At 37.4% G+C, this 15,679-nt stretch overlaps 1 protein-coding gene across 2 annotated transcripts in view; it reads left to right on the top strand.

The window, feature by feature from the left end:
- Positions 1-15,679, top strand: part of VWA8 (von Willebrand factor A domain containing 8) — a 545,205-nt gene that overhangs the window by 164,116 nt on the left and 365,410 nt on the right. For both annotated transcript variants that reach the window (XR_014819568.1, XM_021065625.2), the window contains exon 21: positions 11,169-11,245. Coding sequence is in view for 1 of the 2 variants with exons in the window: in XM_021065625.2 (XP_020921284.2) it covers positions 11,169-11,245 (77 nt within the window). In the remaining variant the exon portion in view is untranslated. The remainder of the gene's footprint in view (positions 1-11,168; positions 11,246-15,679) is intronic.

The following is a 15,679-nucleotide window of genomic DNA, read 5'->3' on the forward strand; positions in this document are numbered from 1 at the left end:
AAAGAGGAAAAAAAAAATATATATATATATCTTATGCACCTTCACACCTTCACCATTTCTCCATATTGTGAGCCAAAACAACGAAAAAAGAAAAAGACGAGTAAGTGAAGCTACAGCTGGCGGGTTAAGGACTATTGACGCTCAGCCCTCATGGGGTAGTGTCACTGGTGTTTCACGCAAATGCAAAGTGACAACCATCTGGGAAGATGCCTATTTTCATTGCATGATTTCGTTTGAAACTAAGTAAACCGTATGTAGCAGTTGATCAAGCTCCTTTTTTTTTTTTTTAACTCTTTCTAAAACATTACATTGATGACTACTCAAAAAAACAAAACAACACAAACAAAGTCAATTAGAACTGAAGCTTTGGGGATTAAATATTGGCAGAGACGCAGTGGGTTGGTATAATTATGCAATAAGACGTAATGAATGCTATTAACACAAACAGTCTGTAGATAGATACAGTCTACACAGCCTTCTATTTGCAAACTAGAAACAGGCTGAAGTCCATGAAAGAAACTTTTCAATAGAAGTTGTCAATTTAGAGATGCTTTGAAAGATTGCTGTTACCAATAGCAACTTTAACAGTGAGGAAATTAAAGGGAGTAAGTGTTGATTGTGAGGTATCTCAAGGTTTATCATCTTTATTAAGCCAAGTCTCATCTTTTCTTTCCCTGTAACATTATCTTTTCTAAGAATCTGTGGCAGTAGAAAAGATTTCATCACTGTTGGGAAGCTGAAAAGATGTCTATAAACATCACTTCTGATAGTAAAATAAAGTATAAGCTGCATCTTCTTTAGGTGACATAAAATTGATTTTTTAAAATCTTTTCAATTTTCTATGTGGGATTTTATGCCACAGCACATTGACTTTCCAGTAAATGAAACAGAATTGCTGACTGTCATTCAAAAGGGATAGAGTGCCCTGAAATCACACACATTGAATGGTCCCTTAATGTATAATGCTGCACACTGTAGAACAACTCCATATGCCGCTACGTGCATTATTTTCTACTTACTGTAATTATAACATTACATGTATCTTTCATGCAATGAGGAGTTTCATGCTTTTTTTTTTTTTTTTTTTTTTTTTTTTTTTTTTAGTCATAGCATGACTTTCTATTTATTTCAGCCTTGCTGACAGGGAAAAAAGAGAAATACCTATTTTTAAGCCAGTGATGCTTTTTTTGTCTCAGTTCAACTCAAGAATAAGCTTCCAGGAGATCCCATTGTGACTCAGTGGTGACTCATGTGGGTTCGATGCCTGGTCTCACTCAGTGGGTTTAGGATCCAGCACTGCTGTGAGCTGTGGCATAGGTCGCAGACCTGGCTCACATTCCATGTTGCTGTGGCTGTGGCGTAGGCCAGCAGCTGCAGCTCCGAATCATCCCCTAGCCTGGGAACTTTCAAATGCTTTGGGTGGGGCCCTAAAAAAGACAAAAAAAAAAAAAAAAAAAAAGAAAAAAAAGAAGAAGCCTCTATCCTCCTCCCTCGTATCTTATTTTCTTTTGATTTGTAGAGCCATATTCCATTTAATATACAAAGTATTTGTTGTGAATATTTTGTGTTACTGATTCAGCATACAGGTGTATGACTTGTTTAAAAACCCCTTAAGAATAAACTTTCGGGAGTTCCTGCTGTGGCTCAGTGGAAATGAATCTGACTAGTAACCATGAGGATGCAGGTTTGATCCCTGGCCTCGCTCAGTGGGTTAAGGATATGGTGTTGCCGTGAGCTGTGGTGTAACTCGGATCCTGCGTTGCTGTGGCTGTGGTGTAGGTCGGCAGCTACAGCTCCCATTCAGTCCCTAGCCTAGGAACCTCCATATGCCTTAGGTGCAGCCCTTAAAAACAAACAAACAAACAAAAACAGAATAATCTTCTGTTTTTGAATAAGAACACTTGAGTTTTGAGAGGCAGTTGCATTTTATCAGATAGTTGAAGGAAAAATATTTTAACATTGTAGGGTTCTAAAACGCTTAGGTACTCCTTACATAAGAGTTATTTTAAAAATATATAGTATTTGTTTTAAGAAATGAAAATTTAATCACTGCATAAAATGGTGTTTCCTGGTTTCTGATGTTAGACAACTTGCAAAGCAAGTCATTAAAATTTAATTTATGTTTAATGAGGTACAATTAATAATTCACAGTTACTTCTGCCTGAATATAGTCTAATCATTTGCCATATCTGTCAGCCTTTTTTTTTTCTTTTTTTCATTTTAAGCTAGCCCTTTGTAGCATTTTGCCAAATAATAGCCTTCAGGTGACATTATTATACTTAAGCTCTCCTTGTATTCTGCAGCCCATATGTTGTTGTTGTTGTTACCAAAATTCTAATAATATTATGTTTTCCATATCAAATGAAAAGCCAGCTCTGAGTGCTTTTCCTATGAGATGCCTTCTCTGTCCCTGACTTTCACGTTTCCTCTTTCTATGGTGCTGTTCCTTTAGGTCCGCTTTCCAACTCCATGGCACATTCTGACCTATTAGCAGTAAGATACATCTTAGAAACCATTTCACCATTTTCTTTTCATGTTAAAAGTTGAAAATGGCTGCTTCATTTTTCTTTTAAAGTTATCATTATTTTTGTTTTAGGACCGCATCCGCAGCATGTGGAAGTTCCCAGACTAGGGGTCAAATTGGAGCTGTAGCCGCTGGCCTACACCACAGCCACAGCAATGCCAGATCTGAGCGGCATCTGCGACCTACACCACAGCTCACGGCAACATCGCATCCTTTGCCCACTGAGCAGGGCCTGGTTTCCAACCTGCGTACTCATGGATGCTATCAGATTGGTTTCCACTGAGCCACGACGGGAACTCCCTAGAGTTATTATTTTAAAAATTTCACCTATGATTGAATTACAAGTTTCTTATGAACAGGGATTAAAAATGGTAATAATTGTATGTTTTACAATTTCCAATATACTTTTTAAAGTTATTTCATTTATTTCTACAGCATTACTTTGGCTAAATTTTTATTTTCCATACTTTACAAATGAGCTGACTGAAACTCAAAATGTTAAAATACTTGCTCAAGATCACACTAGTTAATGGCAGAGTTAGGACTCAGACCTCCAAGCTCATGCTTTTTTTCACCATAATACGCTAATTCTTATAATAGTAGTACAACAACAATGATAATACTATTGTATAATAATGAATTTGCATCAGGAACTATGCTTTACCTACGGGTAGGAACAGGGCATTTAAAATTTTTCTATCGTGAAATTTTTTTTTTTTTTTTTTTTTTTTTTTTTGTCTTTCTTCCTTTTCTAGGGCCGCACCTGCAGCATATGGAGGGTCCCAGGCTAGGGGTCCAATTGGAGCTGTAGCCGCTGGCCTACGCCAGAGACCCAGCAATGCAGGACCCGAGCCGTGTCTGCAACCTTCACCACAGCTCCTGGCAACACTGGATCCTTAACCCACTGAGCGAGGCCAGGGATCAAACCCGCAACCTCATGGCTCCTCGTCGGATTCATTAACCATTGAGCCATGACGGTAACTCCTATTATGAAAATTTTTTAACATATTGTATAGAAAGTAGAATATGTAATGAACTCCTTTGTGTCCATAACTTTGCTTTAACAATTAACAGAGGGAGTTCCCTTTGTAGCATAGCTGGAACGAATCCAACTGGTATCCATAAGGAAGTGGGTTCAATCCCTGGCCTCGATCAGTGGGTTAAGGATCCAGTGTTGCCGTGAGCTGTGGTGCAGGTCACAGACGTGGCTCGGATCCTGCATTGCTGTGGCTGTGGTGTAGGCCGGCAGCTGGGAGCTTCCATGTGCCAAGGGTACGGCCCTAAAAAGCAAGAAAACCCTCAAAACAAAAAAACGATTATCAGCATTTTGTTCATCTTGTTTTATCTGTATTCTGCATGTTACCTATAAGTTATCTTTTAACACACTATTATTTTACATAGTGCATTTTTTATCATATCTCAGTTTTTATCTTTAATATAACCGCCTTTCCATTATTCCACTTAACAAATTAATAATAACCCCTTAAAATACTCTGATATCCTATTTTCAGTTTTCCTCAGTTATCTCCCAAGTGTCCCTTTGGAGATGTTGGAGTGTTGATTTGTTTCAATCAGCATCCAAACAAAGCGTGATCATTGTGTTTAATTGACATGCCTCCCAAGTCCCTTTGAAAGTAGAAAGATACGCCCTCATGGTCTCCTTATCCTGAAGTATTGACTCATTTTCATGAATATAAACATTCTGTTCAAAATTATACCAATTATGATGAACTTCTAATGAGGAAATATTTTCCAGAGTAAATTTCATCAAGCCAATTTTAACTTCTTGATTAATTTACACAATGAAATCGAACCACATTCATTGCTCACAGGCTAGCAATTTCTTTCTGAATTCCTTCCCAGGCTTTTTTTCCCTGAACTGCATAGCATTTAATTTTGAAATCTTTTACACACTATGAAAATCAGTCAACATATATTTACTATTAACTAAGGAGACTCTGTACACATTGTTTCTACATAATTCTCTATAATCCTTTCTATCCCATTCTATATGTTAATTATAGGCTAAGTGTGATCATGGACTTAGTTTTCTCCTGGTATCAGCTTAGTAAATGTTTGTTGAATTACTTAATATTGAGATACTGTGAATATTTTATTGCCAAAATTAAAGAATGTGTGAATCTTGTTAATTAGTCATCTGGATTGAGCCCTGGCAGATTGCTACGGTGCGACATCAGAAATATACCATGTTGCTCTGCCAGAATAATTGTCTAATATGTGTAGAGCGAGTGAACAGTTGGTCCAGAAATTTTCCTGCCTGTGTCCCCAGCTGGTAGTGGCAGCAGGGAATTTGATAACTAAGTGTACCATGCTTCTAGTAGCTCCAGCCTGGGAGTCCCAAGGCTATGAAATACTTGGTTTCATCAAATATAAAGACACTCACTCATCTATATTTTACATTATATTACTTGGTGTCCTTGCTGTGAAGTTGCCTGAATTACACTATAGAAATTCTTCGTCCTGCTGCACATCCTCTCTAACATTTAGTTTGTCTGTCCAGTGACTCTTAGTGAATATTTTTCTTGCCTTTGTTCGGAATCCGTATATTGTTTTTGTAGATACATTGATTCCTTCCACACACACAATATTTGTCATGGCTGCTGTGGCCCGACCTCATGACCAAACTACTAAAGAGTCTATCTTTGCCATTTATAGCAACATATTATTTCACGAGGAAATTACAGGGGTATAGATTTTATTTTTCCTGATGGAAAAGGAGGTTATGATTTTGTCAGGAAGTTTTATAAGTCGTTTTAGAACCATGCAAGCTAGTAGTGCCATTGAAAGTTAGGCTGTCTTTTCTGACTTCCGGGTACTGTTTGTTGGCTCAGTTACAGGAGACCCATTTATGCAAATGTTCAGGGTTGTTTACTCTTCAGCTTGCTTTTTTTTTTTTCTGATTAAGTAAATAATGCATGTTCACTGAGAGAATTTGGAAAATAAGAAATTTCCAGTGATTCAGAAAGCAGGAACCTCTCATTTTGTTGTTGGATTAAAGAATCTTAGAATAAGCTAAGTGTTTAGCGATAAGCTTTATTCAAATGAATAAAGATGGTGGTAAAATCGTCACCTGGGAGTTCCCGTCATGGCACAGCAGAAATGAATCCGACTAGGAACCACGAGGTTGTGGGTTCCATCCCTGGCCTCAATCAGTGGGTTGGGCATCCAGCGTTACCATGAGCTGTGGTGCAGGTCACAGATGCAACTCAGATCCCTCGTTGCTGTGGCTGTGGCAGAGGCCGGTGGCTGCAGCTCCTATTTGACCCCTAGCCTGGGAGCTTCCAGATGCCACACATTCAGCCCTAAAAAGCACAAAAAAGAAAAAAGAAAATAAGTCATTTATGACCTAAAGACGATTTTGTGCTGATTTCTATTAAAGGACGCAAGCTGTGTATACAGAATAACAACTAGTAAATACAGATAAAATTGCACAAGAGCAAAATGAAAAGAGCGGATTTCTCTTTGGCAGTTGGGTAGCGTCTTGTTTTCTAAATTTCGGATTAAGAAGAATGAGTTATGTGTAGCTTTTATAATAAAAAATTAAGGTACCATTTATGTATCCATTCAATGAAAGCAGTCCTGAAGAGTTTCTCGTGTACGGGAAAACCCTGTCGGAAAGAGCCGATCATTGTAACTCTTTCATTTGGCTCTGGACGTTTACAGAAATTCCTTCCCAGCTTATGCTTTTAGCCTTTCCTCGAAGGAATTATCAGAGCTTTTAAAATGAAGCGGGAAAGGACCTGATGAGATCTCTGTTTTAGCAACAGAACTAAGCAAATCGTGGACTGGCCTGTCGTTAAGTGCAGAGGTGGGCCACCAGAGCACCCTTTCTAGGAGTCTGAGCACCCTGGGTGATGAGCTGCCCTGGGGTAGTGACAGCCGGTTAGACTGGAAGGAGCAGATATGGGAAGCAGGCACTTCTGTGTAAACATGTCCAAAATTAAACTGCCTTTTTTCAAACCAGACTGCCCTCCCCCACCCAGCAAATGCACTTCCCTTCCCCTATTTCATATGCCCTAAGGAGCGTCACCTTCCACCCTGCTGTCTAAGACAGAAACTTTGGGAGTTCCCATCGTGGCTCAGTGGTTAATGAATCCGACTAGGAACCATGAGGTTGCGGGTTCCGTCCATCGAGGCTCAGATCCTGTGTTGCTGTGGCTCTGGGTAGGCCAGTGGTTACAGCTCTGATTCCACTCCTAGCCTGGGACCCTCCATGTGCCTCGGGTGTGGCCCTAGAAAAGGCAAAAAGACCAAAAAAAAAAAGACAAAAACTTTGATTTCTCAGGCTCCTTATCCCCCTCAGGCTGCAGTGTGGAAAGTGCGTTGGAAATAGCGTGTTCGTTGGAAGACAGGGAGCTTAGTGGTGAGCCCACCACCATCATCCAGATTCTTGCTCCTTGGTGTGGTCCGTGGGCCGGCAGCACTGGCGTCACCAGGGAACCTGTTAGAAATGTGGTGTCGGGTCCCACACCAGACCTACCGAGCCTGCCAACCTGCATGTTAATAAGGCATCAGAGGGGATTCACTTGCTCATCAAAGCTTGAGACGCACTCTTCTGGACGCGGTGAATTTAGGATGATCCCAGAGACATTTGACAGACTTGAGATATATTTTTGGAGGTAGAAATGAGAGGAGATGGTGACGAATTGACTCTGAGAGGTGGAGCAGGAAGTACTGGCAATGACTCGGCTATCTGCCCTAAACGACTGGGGGATGGAGGTACCCTTGATTTGTTCCGCAAATATCTGCATGTCTTCTCTGTGCCACCACTGTTCTAGGCTCTGGGGGTACAGTTGTGAACAAAGCAAGCTTCTCAAAGAACTTACATTTCTAGTGAGGGAAGAAGTACAACACCCAAATATATAGAATACCAATTTATCACTTATGGAAATAAGTGCTTTGGAGAGAGAAAGATAAAGTTAGCACTTGATTTTCCTCAAAAAAAAAAAATATCTTCTGGAGTTCCCTTGCGGTGCAGCAGGTTGAGGATCCAGGTTGTCCCTGCAGCGGTTTGCTTCGATGCTGTGACATAGGTTTGATTCCTGACCCTGGAACTTTCACATGTCGTGGGCGTGGCCAAAAAAAAAAGTTGTCTCCCCCCAGTCTTGCCTATCTTTTTGCTCAAGAATTATCTAGAAATAATCTTTGATCCTTCTTTTCCTTCATCCTCTCATATCCAGTCCATCAGCACGTTCTGTCAACATCGTGGAAAACAACTGGAATCTTTCCTGCTCCACTGAGTCCCCCCAGTCCAAGCCATTTCTGTCTCTCACCTGGACTTTGGATAGTGTTCCAGCTGGCTTCCCTATTTCCATCCTTATTCCTTCCCTTGCAGTTCACTCTCCATACCTAAACCAAAGTAATCTTCTTAGGATTTTTATTAGTTCATGTCACTTCTCAGCTGAAAACCCTCCAGTGGCTGCCCATCACTCTTAGAGTAAATAAATAAATTCCCAGTTCTACCCCTTGGCTTGCAAAACTCTACTTGATCTGACCCTGCTTCTTTACTCCATCTTCTGTATTCTCTGTTTGCCCACAACCCTTCGACACACTGGCTGTTCCTCAAATATCCTAAATTTATCTCTGTTTTAGGGCATCAGCTATAGCAGCTCTTCTTCTGGAATGCCCCTCTTTGTAATCTTTAGAGGGTTGGCTCCTTGCCTTTTCCGTTTTGGCTTTAAGGTTAACTAAGGAAGGTCCTTCACTTCTAAATCAACATGAAATCACCACCCAGTCACTAGCACCTCACCTTAGCTCGTTTTTCTATATAGAACTTACCACTACTTGATAATTTTCTGGTTTATTTGTTTATGTGTCTAATTATCTCTTTCTGATTACTTTTCTAACCTTCCAATCTATCAGCCTTCACACTTCTGGAATGGAAGCTTCTTCAGAGCAGAAACCGTATCTTTTCTCATTCATTGTTATCACTCCTGATACATGATATCACTCAATAATATCTGTTTATATGTTGAATAAAAAAATAATTGGTCTTTGGATACCAGTCTCTCCTCTTTCAGTATTTTTTGCATATTATTGCCATACTGACTTTCTTTAAACATTGGTTTCTTTGTGTTTCTTTCTGATTCAAGGATGTACAATGAATCTTAATTGCCTGCCACTGTCTGTGTGTTTCATACTTCTGTCTTATTAAGTATTTGCCTTAATTTCTCTTGTATCTATCATCTTGTGGCATGTTAATGAGTCAAAGAGAAGAGAGAGATTCTAAGGCTATTAGAACCTACATCATATCAGTTACAAGTTATTTTTTTTAAAGAATGAAATAATGTCATTTGCAGCAACAAGGATGCACCTAGAGATTACCATACTAACTGAAGTAATTCAAACAAAAACAAATATATGATATCACTCGTGTGAAATCTAAAAAAAAAAAAAAAACAAAAATACAAATGAACTTATTTAGAGAACAGACTTACAGACAGAAAACAAACCTATGGTTACCAAAGGGGAAAGACTGGGGAGGAAAGATAAATTAGGAATTGGGGATTAACATGGTCACACTACTGTATATAAAGTAGATAATCAACAAGGACCTACTGTGTAGCACGGGGAACTCTACTCAGTATCCTGTAATAACCTATATGGGAAAAAATCTGAGAGAGAAAGGATATATGTGTATGTGTAACTGACTTTATTATACACCTGAAACTAACACAACATTGTAAATCATCTATATACCACTACAAAATAAAAGTTAAAATCAAAAATTCAAAAATAAATAAAGTTGCCCCACAGCACAAAGAGAGAGAGAGAGAAGCTTCTGGCTAAATGAGCATTCTTGGTCCTCAAATTAGTGTTAATACAAAAATTAGTGTACATGAATGCACAATTTTCAAACAATGTCTTAAGAAGTTGTCTACACTGATAGCTTGTCTTCTGTGTTCCAGGTGTGTATGTCTGTTCTCCCTTTGAGAATTATGAGGGATATATTCTCATATTCCCTTTGAAAATTTGTTTATCTAGGAGAAACTGTCACAATGCTAGGACCAAAAAAAAAAAAGAAAGAAAAAAGAAAAGAAAAATGCTCAATAAATATTAATTCAATTTGTTTAAATTTCTATCCTTGGTGCTGGTAGAAAGCTTCTATTGACAAGGTATTTGGGTATAGTAGAAATAAGCATAATAATAATGACTGCTAGGAGTTCCCATTGCAGCTCAGAGGGTAAGAACCCTACTAGTATCTATGAGCATGAGAGTTTGATCCCTGGCCTCACTCAGTGGGTTAAGGATCCCACGTTGCCATGAGCTGTGGTGTAGGTCGCAGACGTGGCTCAGATGCTGCTTTGCTGTGGCTGTGGCAAAGGCGGGCAGCTGCAGCTCCAGTTTGACCCCTAGCCTGGGAACTTCCATATGCCAAGGGTGCGGCCCTAAAAAGCAAATAATAATAATAATAATGAGAATAATAGTAATGATGATTGCTTCCCTTTACTGGGCTTCTGTTCTTGCTGCTAGGCACCATACATTTCCCTTATCTACCTAATTATTTCTATTAGGATGTATTCCTAAAAGTGAGGAAAGAGGCAACTCAAGGCCCAGGTTACCTAAGTCAATTTCACGCTGAAAGAAATGTAATCCATGCTGTAGGGACTGTAAGCAGAAGCATCAGAATCCGACAGACCTGAATTTGAATCCTGGTTCCACTACGATTAGCTGTGAATCTGTGAGCATGTTGCTCAACTTTCTGAGCTTTGGTTTCTTGATTTGTGAGGTTGGAAAAAATCATAATCCCTACCTCATGGAACTGTTATGATGATTAAATGAAATAAGCCATAAAAATACTTAGCATAAAGCCTGGCACAGTATAAGAAATCAGTGTGTTATTTATCGCTGGAACATATGTTACGGAACTCAGCTTTTTTAACCACTTCTCTTCCCACACAACACACTTGTTAAAAGGTTTCCATCCCATTAATAGAGTATTCCACCTCTAAGTGAAAACTTTAAAGTGGAACAATAGCATGGGAGTGGATTCCATTTTTAGCAGTCTGTCCTCTGCAGAAGGACAGCAGCTCTCACCATCAGTAAGTGGTAAGGAAATGAGGGCATTTCTAGGAAGAGCGGATGTAGTTGAAACTTATTAACTTATAATAACTTATAACTTATAATTTTAGGTCTGCAAGGTTTTAAAGGACCGAAAAGTAGGATAAAAGGAGAAGAAATTAGTGTTTGATTTAAAAAGAAGTACAGTGTGATATTTACCTTTATATAGCTAAAAAACCATACTTCTGAAAAGCTGATTAGAAAAATCATTGTTTGTAGTTTTGCTGAATTTCCTTTGATGCCATTCTTCAGATCTGAGATAGATATTATTCTGCTCTAATGTTTGCACTTTAGTGTGAAGTTATAGAACAGAAAAAAAAAAAGTTAGATGAGGGTTAAAATAATTACGATGTTGATTTTAAATAACTTAGAGCTAGTGTATTTAGGAGTAAATTTAAAAACCCTTTAATATTATAGAAGATGTGCTGTATACATTTACTTGTTTGGTTTTTTATTAACAATAAGCTAAAACAATAAGTAGGTTTTGCTAAGAGACCCTTCAGCTTTGTTTTACTTGCAGGCAAAAGTCTCTTTTTGTTCAATGTGCTCTCTGTAATTACAGGGCGTAGGGAAAAACAAGATTGTTGATAGATTCCTTCACCTGCTCAACAGACCCCGAGAATATATCCAGCTGCACAGGTAAGAGAATAAAACTCACAACCTCTTAAAGTCTGGTTTCATCATTTATTTTGCTCCCAGTACAATTTAAAAATACTTTCTTAAAAGCTCATTTTTTATATACCAGTTTCATTTCTATTCCTCCTGCTCTTATCTCTCCTCTCCTTGAAAGGTAATAAAACCATGCAGAATTTATTTTTAAAGCGACTAATGCTTTATAAACATGAATTAATAGACACTTTGTGGACAGAGAGTGGCGAACATTTACATTCAAGAAGCAGTTTTCATCAACATAAAGGTTCTGAAATTAGGAGAAAAATATAGAGAGACTAAGCCCACCCTCTAATAGGAAGCTAAGAAAGCTTACAAAGAGAAACAATAATTGCTATGAATCTCAAATGTAAGATAGGAACTCAGAATTATGAAGAAGTCAGTTATTAGTCTCCTTGCCTTTCTTGAAAACACTTTGTGGATTATTAATTTTGTGTGGTTAGAATGCTGGTCCAGGGATGGCTTGGAATCAAATAGGTTTTATCAACATGGATTGTTTTTGCTTTATCAATGGACCTGTTCTACATCCTTTAAAAATAAAATATAAGCAGCAGATTCACCAAAGGAGAGAGACTCAAAAAAAAGATGATACCAAGGAACAAGCAACTTGAAACTAGATTTAATTGTCATTGTTTTAATTCCAGGAGAGTAACAAAATATTAATGTTATGTAATATCATGTGTAGTGGAAATAACATTAGATTGACTTTCAAGAATTGATTCCCAGTTTGGGTCCTTTCACAAAATAATGATGCATTCTTGAGAGAAAAAGGTAGGAGAAAAGAAGGTAGAGTTAGTAGACCAAAGGAGAAAGAGAAGAGGGCCAAATTAAAGCTGAGAGATGGTCAAAAACTCCCACTTGGTATCTGTGGTGGAGTAACTGCTACCAGGTTAGTACCGCCACAGTAAAGAACTATAAATACGGACAAGACTCACAAACACTGGGAAAAGAACAAACACTAAGGATTTGTGAGCTGAATAATTACCAGAGCTCCCACATGGTTAAATGCCATCACTAAACTTACTCCTGGTATTCAGAAGATATCCTATATAGTCTGTGCTTTAGCAGTAGGATCAATCTGTCCCTAAGTAAAAGCTACTCTATGCCCACCCTTAATAAGTTAAAAAATAATGTTGAAAAAAACAAGAATGAGGAGTTCCTGTAGTGGCACAGTGGTTAACGAATCTGACTAGGAACCGTGAGATTGCAGGTTCGATCCCTGGCCTTGCTCAGTGGGTTAAGGATCCGGTGTTGCTGTGAGCTGTGGGGTAGGTTGCAGATGAGGCTCGGATCCCGAGTTGCCATGACTCTGGCATAGGCCAGCAGTTACAGCTCCGATTGGACCCCTAGCCTGGAACCTCCATATGCCACGGGAGCAGCCCTAGAAAAGGCAAAAAGGCAAAAAAAAAAAAAAAAGTGTTTGCTATTTAACACTATTTTGAAACTTTTTCTCATATAAAATGACTTTAAAAATTAAGGGAATGGATGTTGGAGGGAAAATGTTTTGAAAAAAATTCAGCTGATTCAGAAGTAAACTAACTGCTTAGCTGAACAAACTTAACATGCAATGAAATAAGACTACAACATCCAAACATTTAACAACATGGCATTCTTAATGTCAAGCATTCAATATAAAATTACTAGACTTACAAAGAAGCAGGAAAATTGGTCAGTAGAAATAGACCACTAAATAACAGATGATAGAATTAGCAGACAAGGACTATAAAACAGTTGCCATAAATACAATCAAGCATATAAGCAAGAAGAATGAACACAATGAGGGAATAATTAGAAATTCTTAGTACAGAAATAGCAACCCTAAAAAAGCAGTCTCACATATGAGCAATTGGTCTCAAAAAAAGGAAGGAAAAAGACAAAGAATGGGGCAGAATAATATTTGAAGATATAATGGTGAAAAAATTCAAAAATTCCAAAACTTCATACTTTTCCAAAATGAAAAATATGAAGTCACTAATCTAGGAAGCTCAATGAACCTCAAGCAGGATGAAAAGGAAACCACAATAAAGTACATTATGATCAAATTGTTGAAAAATGAATGAGAAAATCTTTAAAATTGCCAAAGAAAAAAAGACAGTTTACATATAGGAAGAAAATAAGAAAAATTACCTACTGACTTGTCATGAGAAATAAAACCACAATTCAATGAAATGGTTGTTTTTAAAGAGCCAAAAGAAGGGGGGAAAAGTTAGTATACAGTAGTAAATCTGGTAAAACATTCTTTAGAAATACAGACATTACAGTTCAGTCTTTTCCATGAACATAGATGCAAAAATTCCTAACAAATATTAGCAAATCAAATTCAATGGTATATAAACAGGATACTGCATCATAACCAAGTGGGTTTTATCCTAGGAGTATAAGGTTGGTTTAGCATTTGAAATCAAATATTGTAATTTACTCTATTTATAACATAAAGGAAAAGCCATATGATCATTTCAGTCATTGCAAAACAAAAACAGCTTTAGTAAAATTCCATGCTCTTTCATGATAAAATGTTATAGCAAATTACAAATAGCAGGGAACTTCCTCAGTGTAATAAGAGGCATAGAAGCACTGATGAAAAACCTATAGCTAATATATTTAATGGTGAAAAATGAAATGCTTTCCTCCTATGATCCAAGAAAAGGCAAGAATATTCACCGTTCATCATTATGCCAGAGGTCCTTGCCAGTGCAATAAGGCAAGAAAAAGTAATAAATGCCACATGTGTTTTAATAGAGGTAAAATTGTCTTTATTTAGAAACATCATGATTGTGTGTATAGAAAAAATCCTAAGAAATCAAAAACTATCCAAACTAATAAGTAAATTCAGCAAGGTCACAGGATACAAGGTCACTGTAGAGAATCAGTTGTATTCCTATATATACATAGTTGTATTCCTATAGCAATGAACAATGGGAAAAGTAAAGTTTTTAAATACTTTTTATAAAAGCATAAGAACATGAAATATTTAGGAATAAATTTAACAAAGTATGTCCAAATTTTAATTTGCTAATTTTAATAGGGCATGGCAAGACCATCTTAACTCCTAAATTTCTATAGCTCACTTACATAGGTTCAGAAAATTTCTAGCTTATTTCCATGTCTTAATAGTTCTTTGTATGAATACATTATATAAACCTAGAAATTTCAACTCACTTTAAAAAAATGGAAAGAAATTATGATGTCAAGATTACAGGACTAGATGTTTTCAGAGATTAGAAAGAAGTAAGAAACATAATTCCTATCTTTAAGGAACTGTAATATTGTTCTTGTTTGTAATTATTTCAATCTTTCATGTTTCTACTGAATCTAAAAAATTAACCCCCCCCCCACCTTTAAGCCTTTCCACCAGTTTTTCTTCCTACTTGGACAGAGTTTGAGGGAAATAATGAAAAAATCAAAATGTTGAACTAGTTTGCTAGTTCTCACCTGAATAAATTCACCTTTATTTGTAACATATCGCAGTTCTAGTTTTTGAGCCACAAGACATGTGGCAAGACCCATATTTTATGTTTTAAGGATGATACAGTGAGCATTGCGTTATTCATTCTTAGGAGAAATTTGTGCTATTTTATCTATTTATTTTGGTTGCATTGTGTTTAGTCTCTGCTGTTTACTGGTGCCTTTAAAAACATCTGATTATTTGAATGTTTTAGTGGAGGTATATACTGATGCCACTTAATTATATAGTAATAATTAGAGCCAAAAATGAATTTAATTTTATATTTTAAAATAATCAAATAGAAAACCAATTTTTGGAGTTCCCATTGTGGTTCAGTGGTAATGAACCTGACTAGTATCCATGAAGATGAGGATATCAAAATAGAAAACCAATTTTTGGAGTTCCCATTGTGACTCAGCAGTAACAATCCTGACTAGTATGCATGAAAATGAGGGTTCAGTTCCTGACCTTGCTCAGTGATTAAGGATCTGGCATTGCCGTGTGCAGTGGTGTAGGTTGCAGACGCAGCTCAGATCTGGCATTGCTGTGACTGTGGCATAGGCTGGCAGCTGTAGCTCCAATTCAACCCCTAGCCTGGAAACTTCTGTATTCCTTGGGTGTGGCCCTAAAAAGCAAGAAAAAAAAGAAAACAAGAAAAAAAAAGCCATCTTTTCTTAAGGATGCTATCAAAGGTTGAAATTAGCTCTCAAATGTATGCCCAGAAATAAGGAAATCACTTTATATGAGGGTCCCTTTGTATGGTGGGCATTTTTTAAATTTCTGTATATTGGACATCAAAATATTTTTGAAGAACGATATATTAGGCTGAACTAGCTCAATTCTGATTTTATGTTATGAAGGTTCTTAATACGATCAGCAAAAACCAAAGCAAAGTGATATTATAATGTTCCTAGTAATTATTTCTGGGTCTATATCACCATCACATTCCTTATAAATGG

This window comes from Sus scrofa, chromosome 11, assembly GCF_054392235.1.
Source record: "Sus scrofa isolate SSC_HxYL_T2T_F1_AM1 chromosome 11, Sscrofa_HxYL_maternal_Yorkshire_Landrace_v2.0, whole genome shotgun sequence".
Classification (NCBI taxonomy): Eukaryota; Metazoa; Chordata; class Mammalia; order Artiodactyla; family Suidae; genus Sus; species Sus scrofa.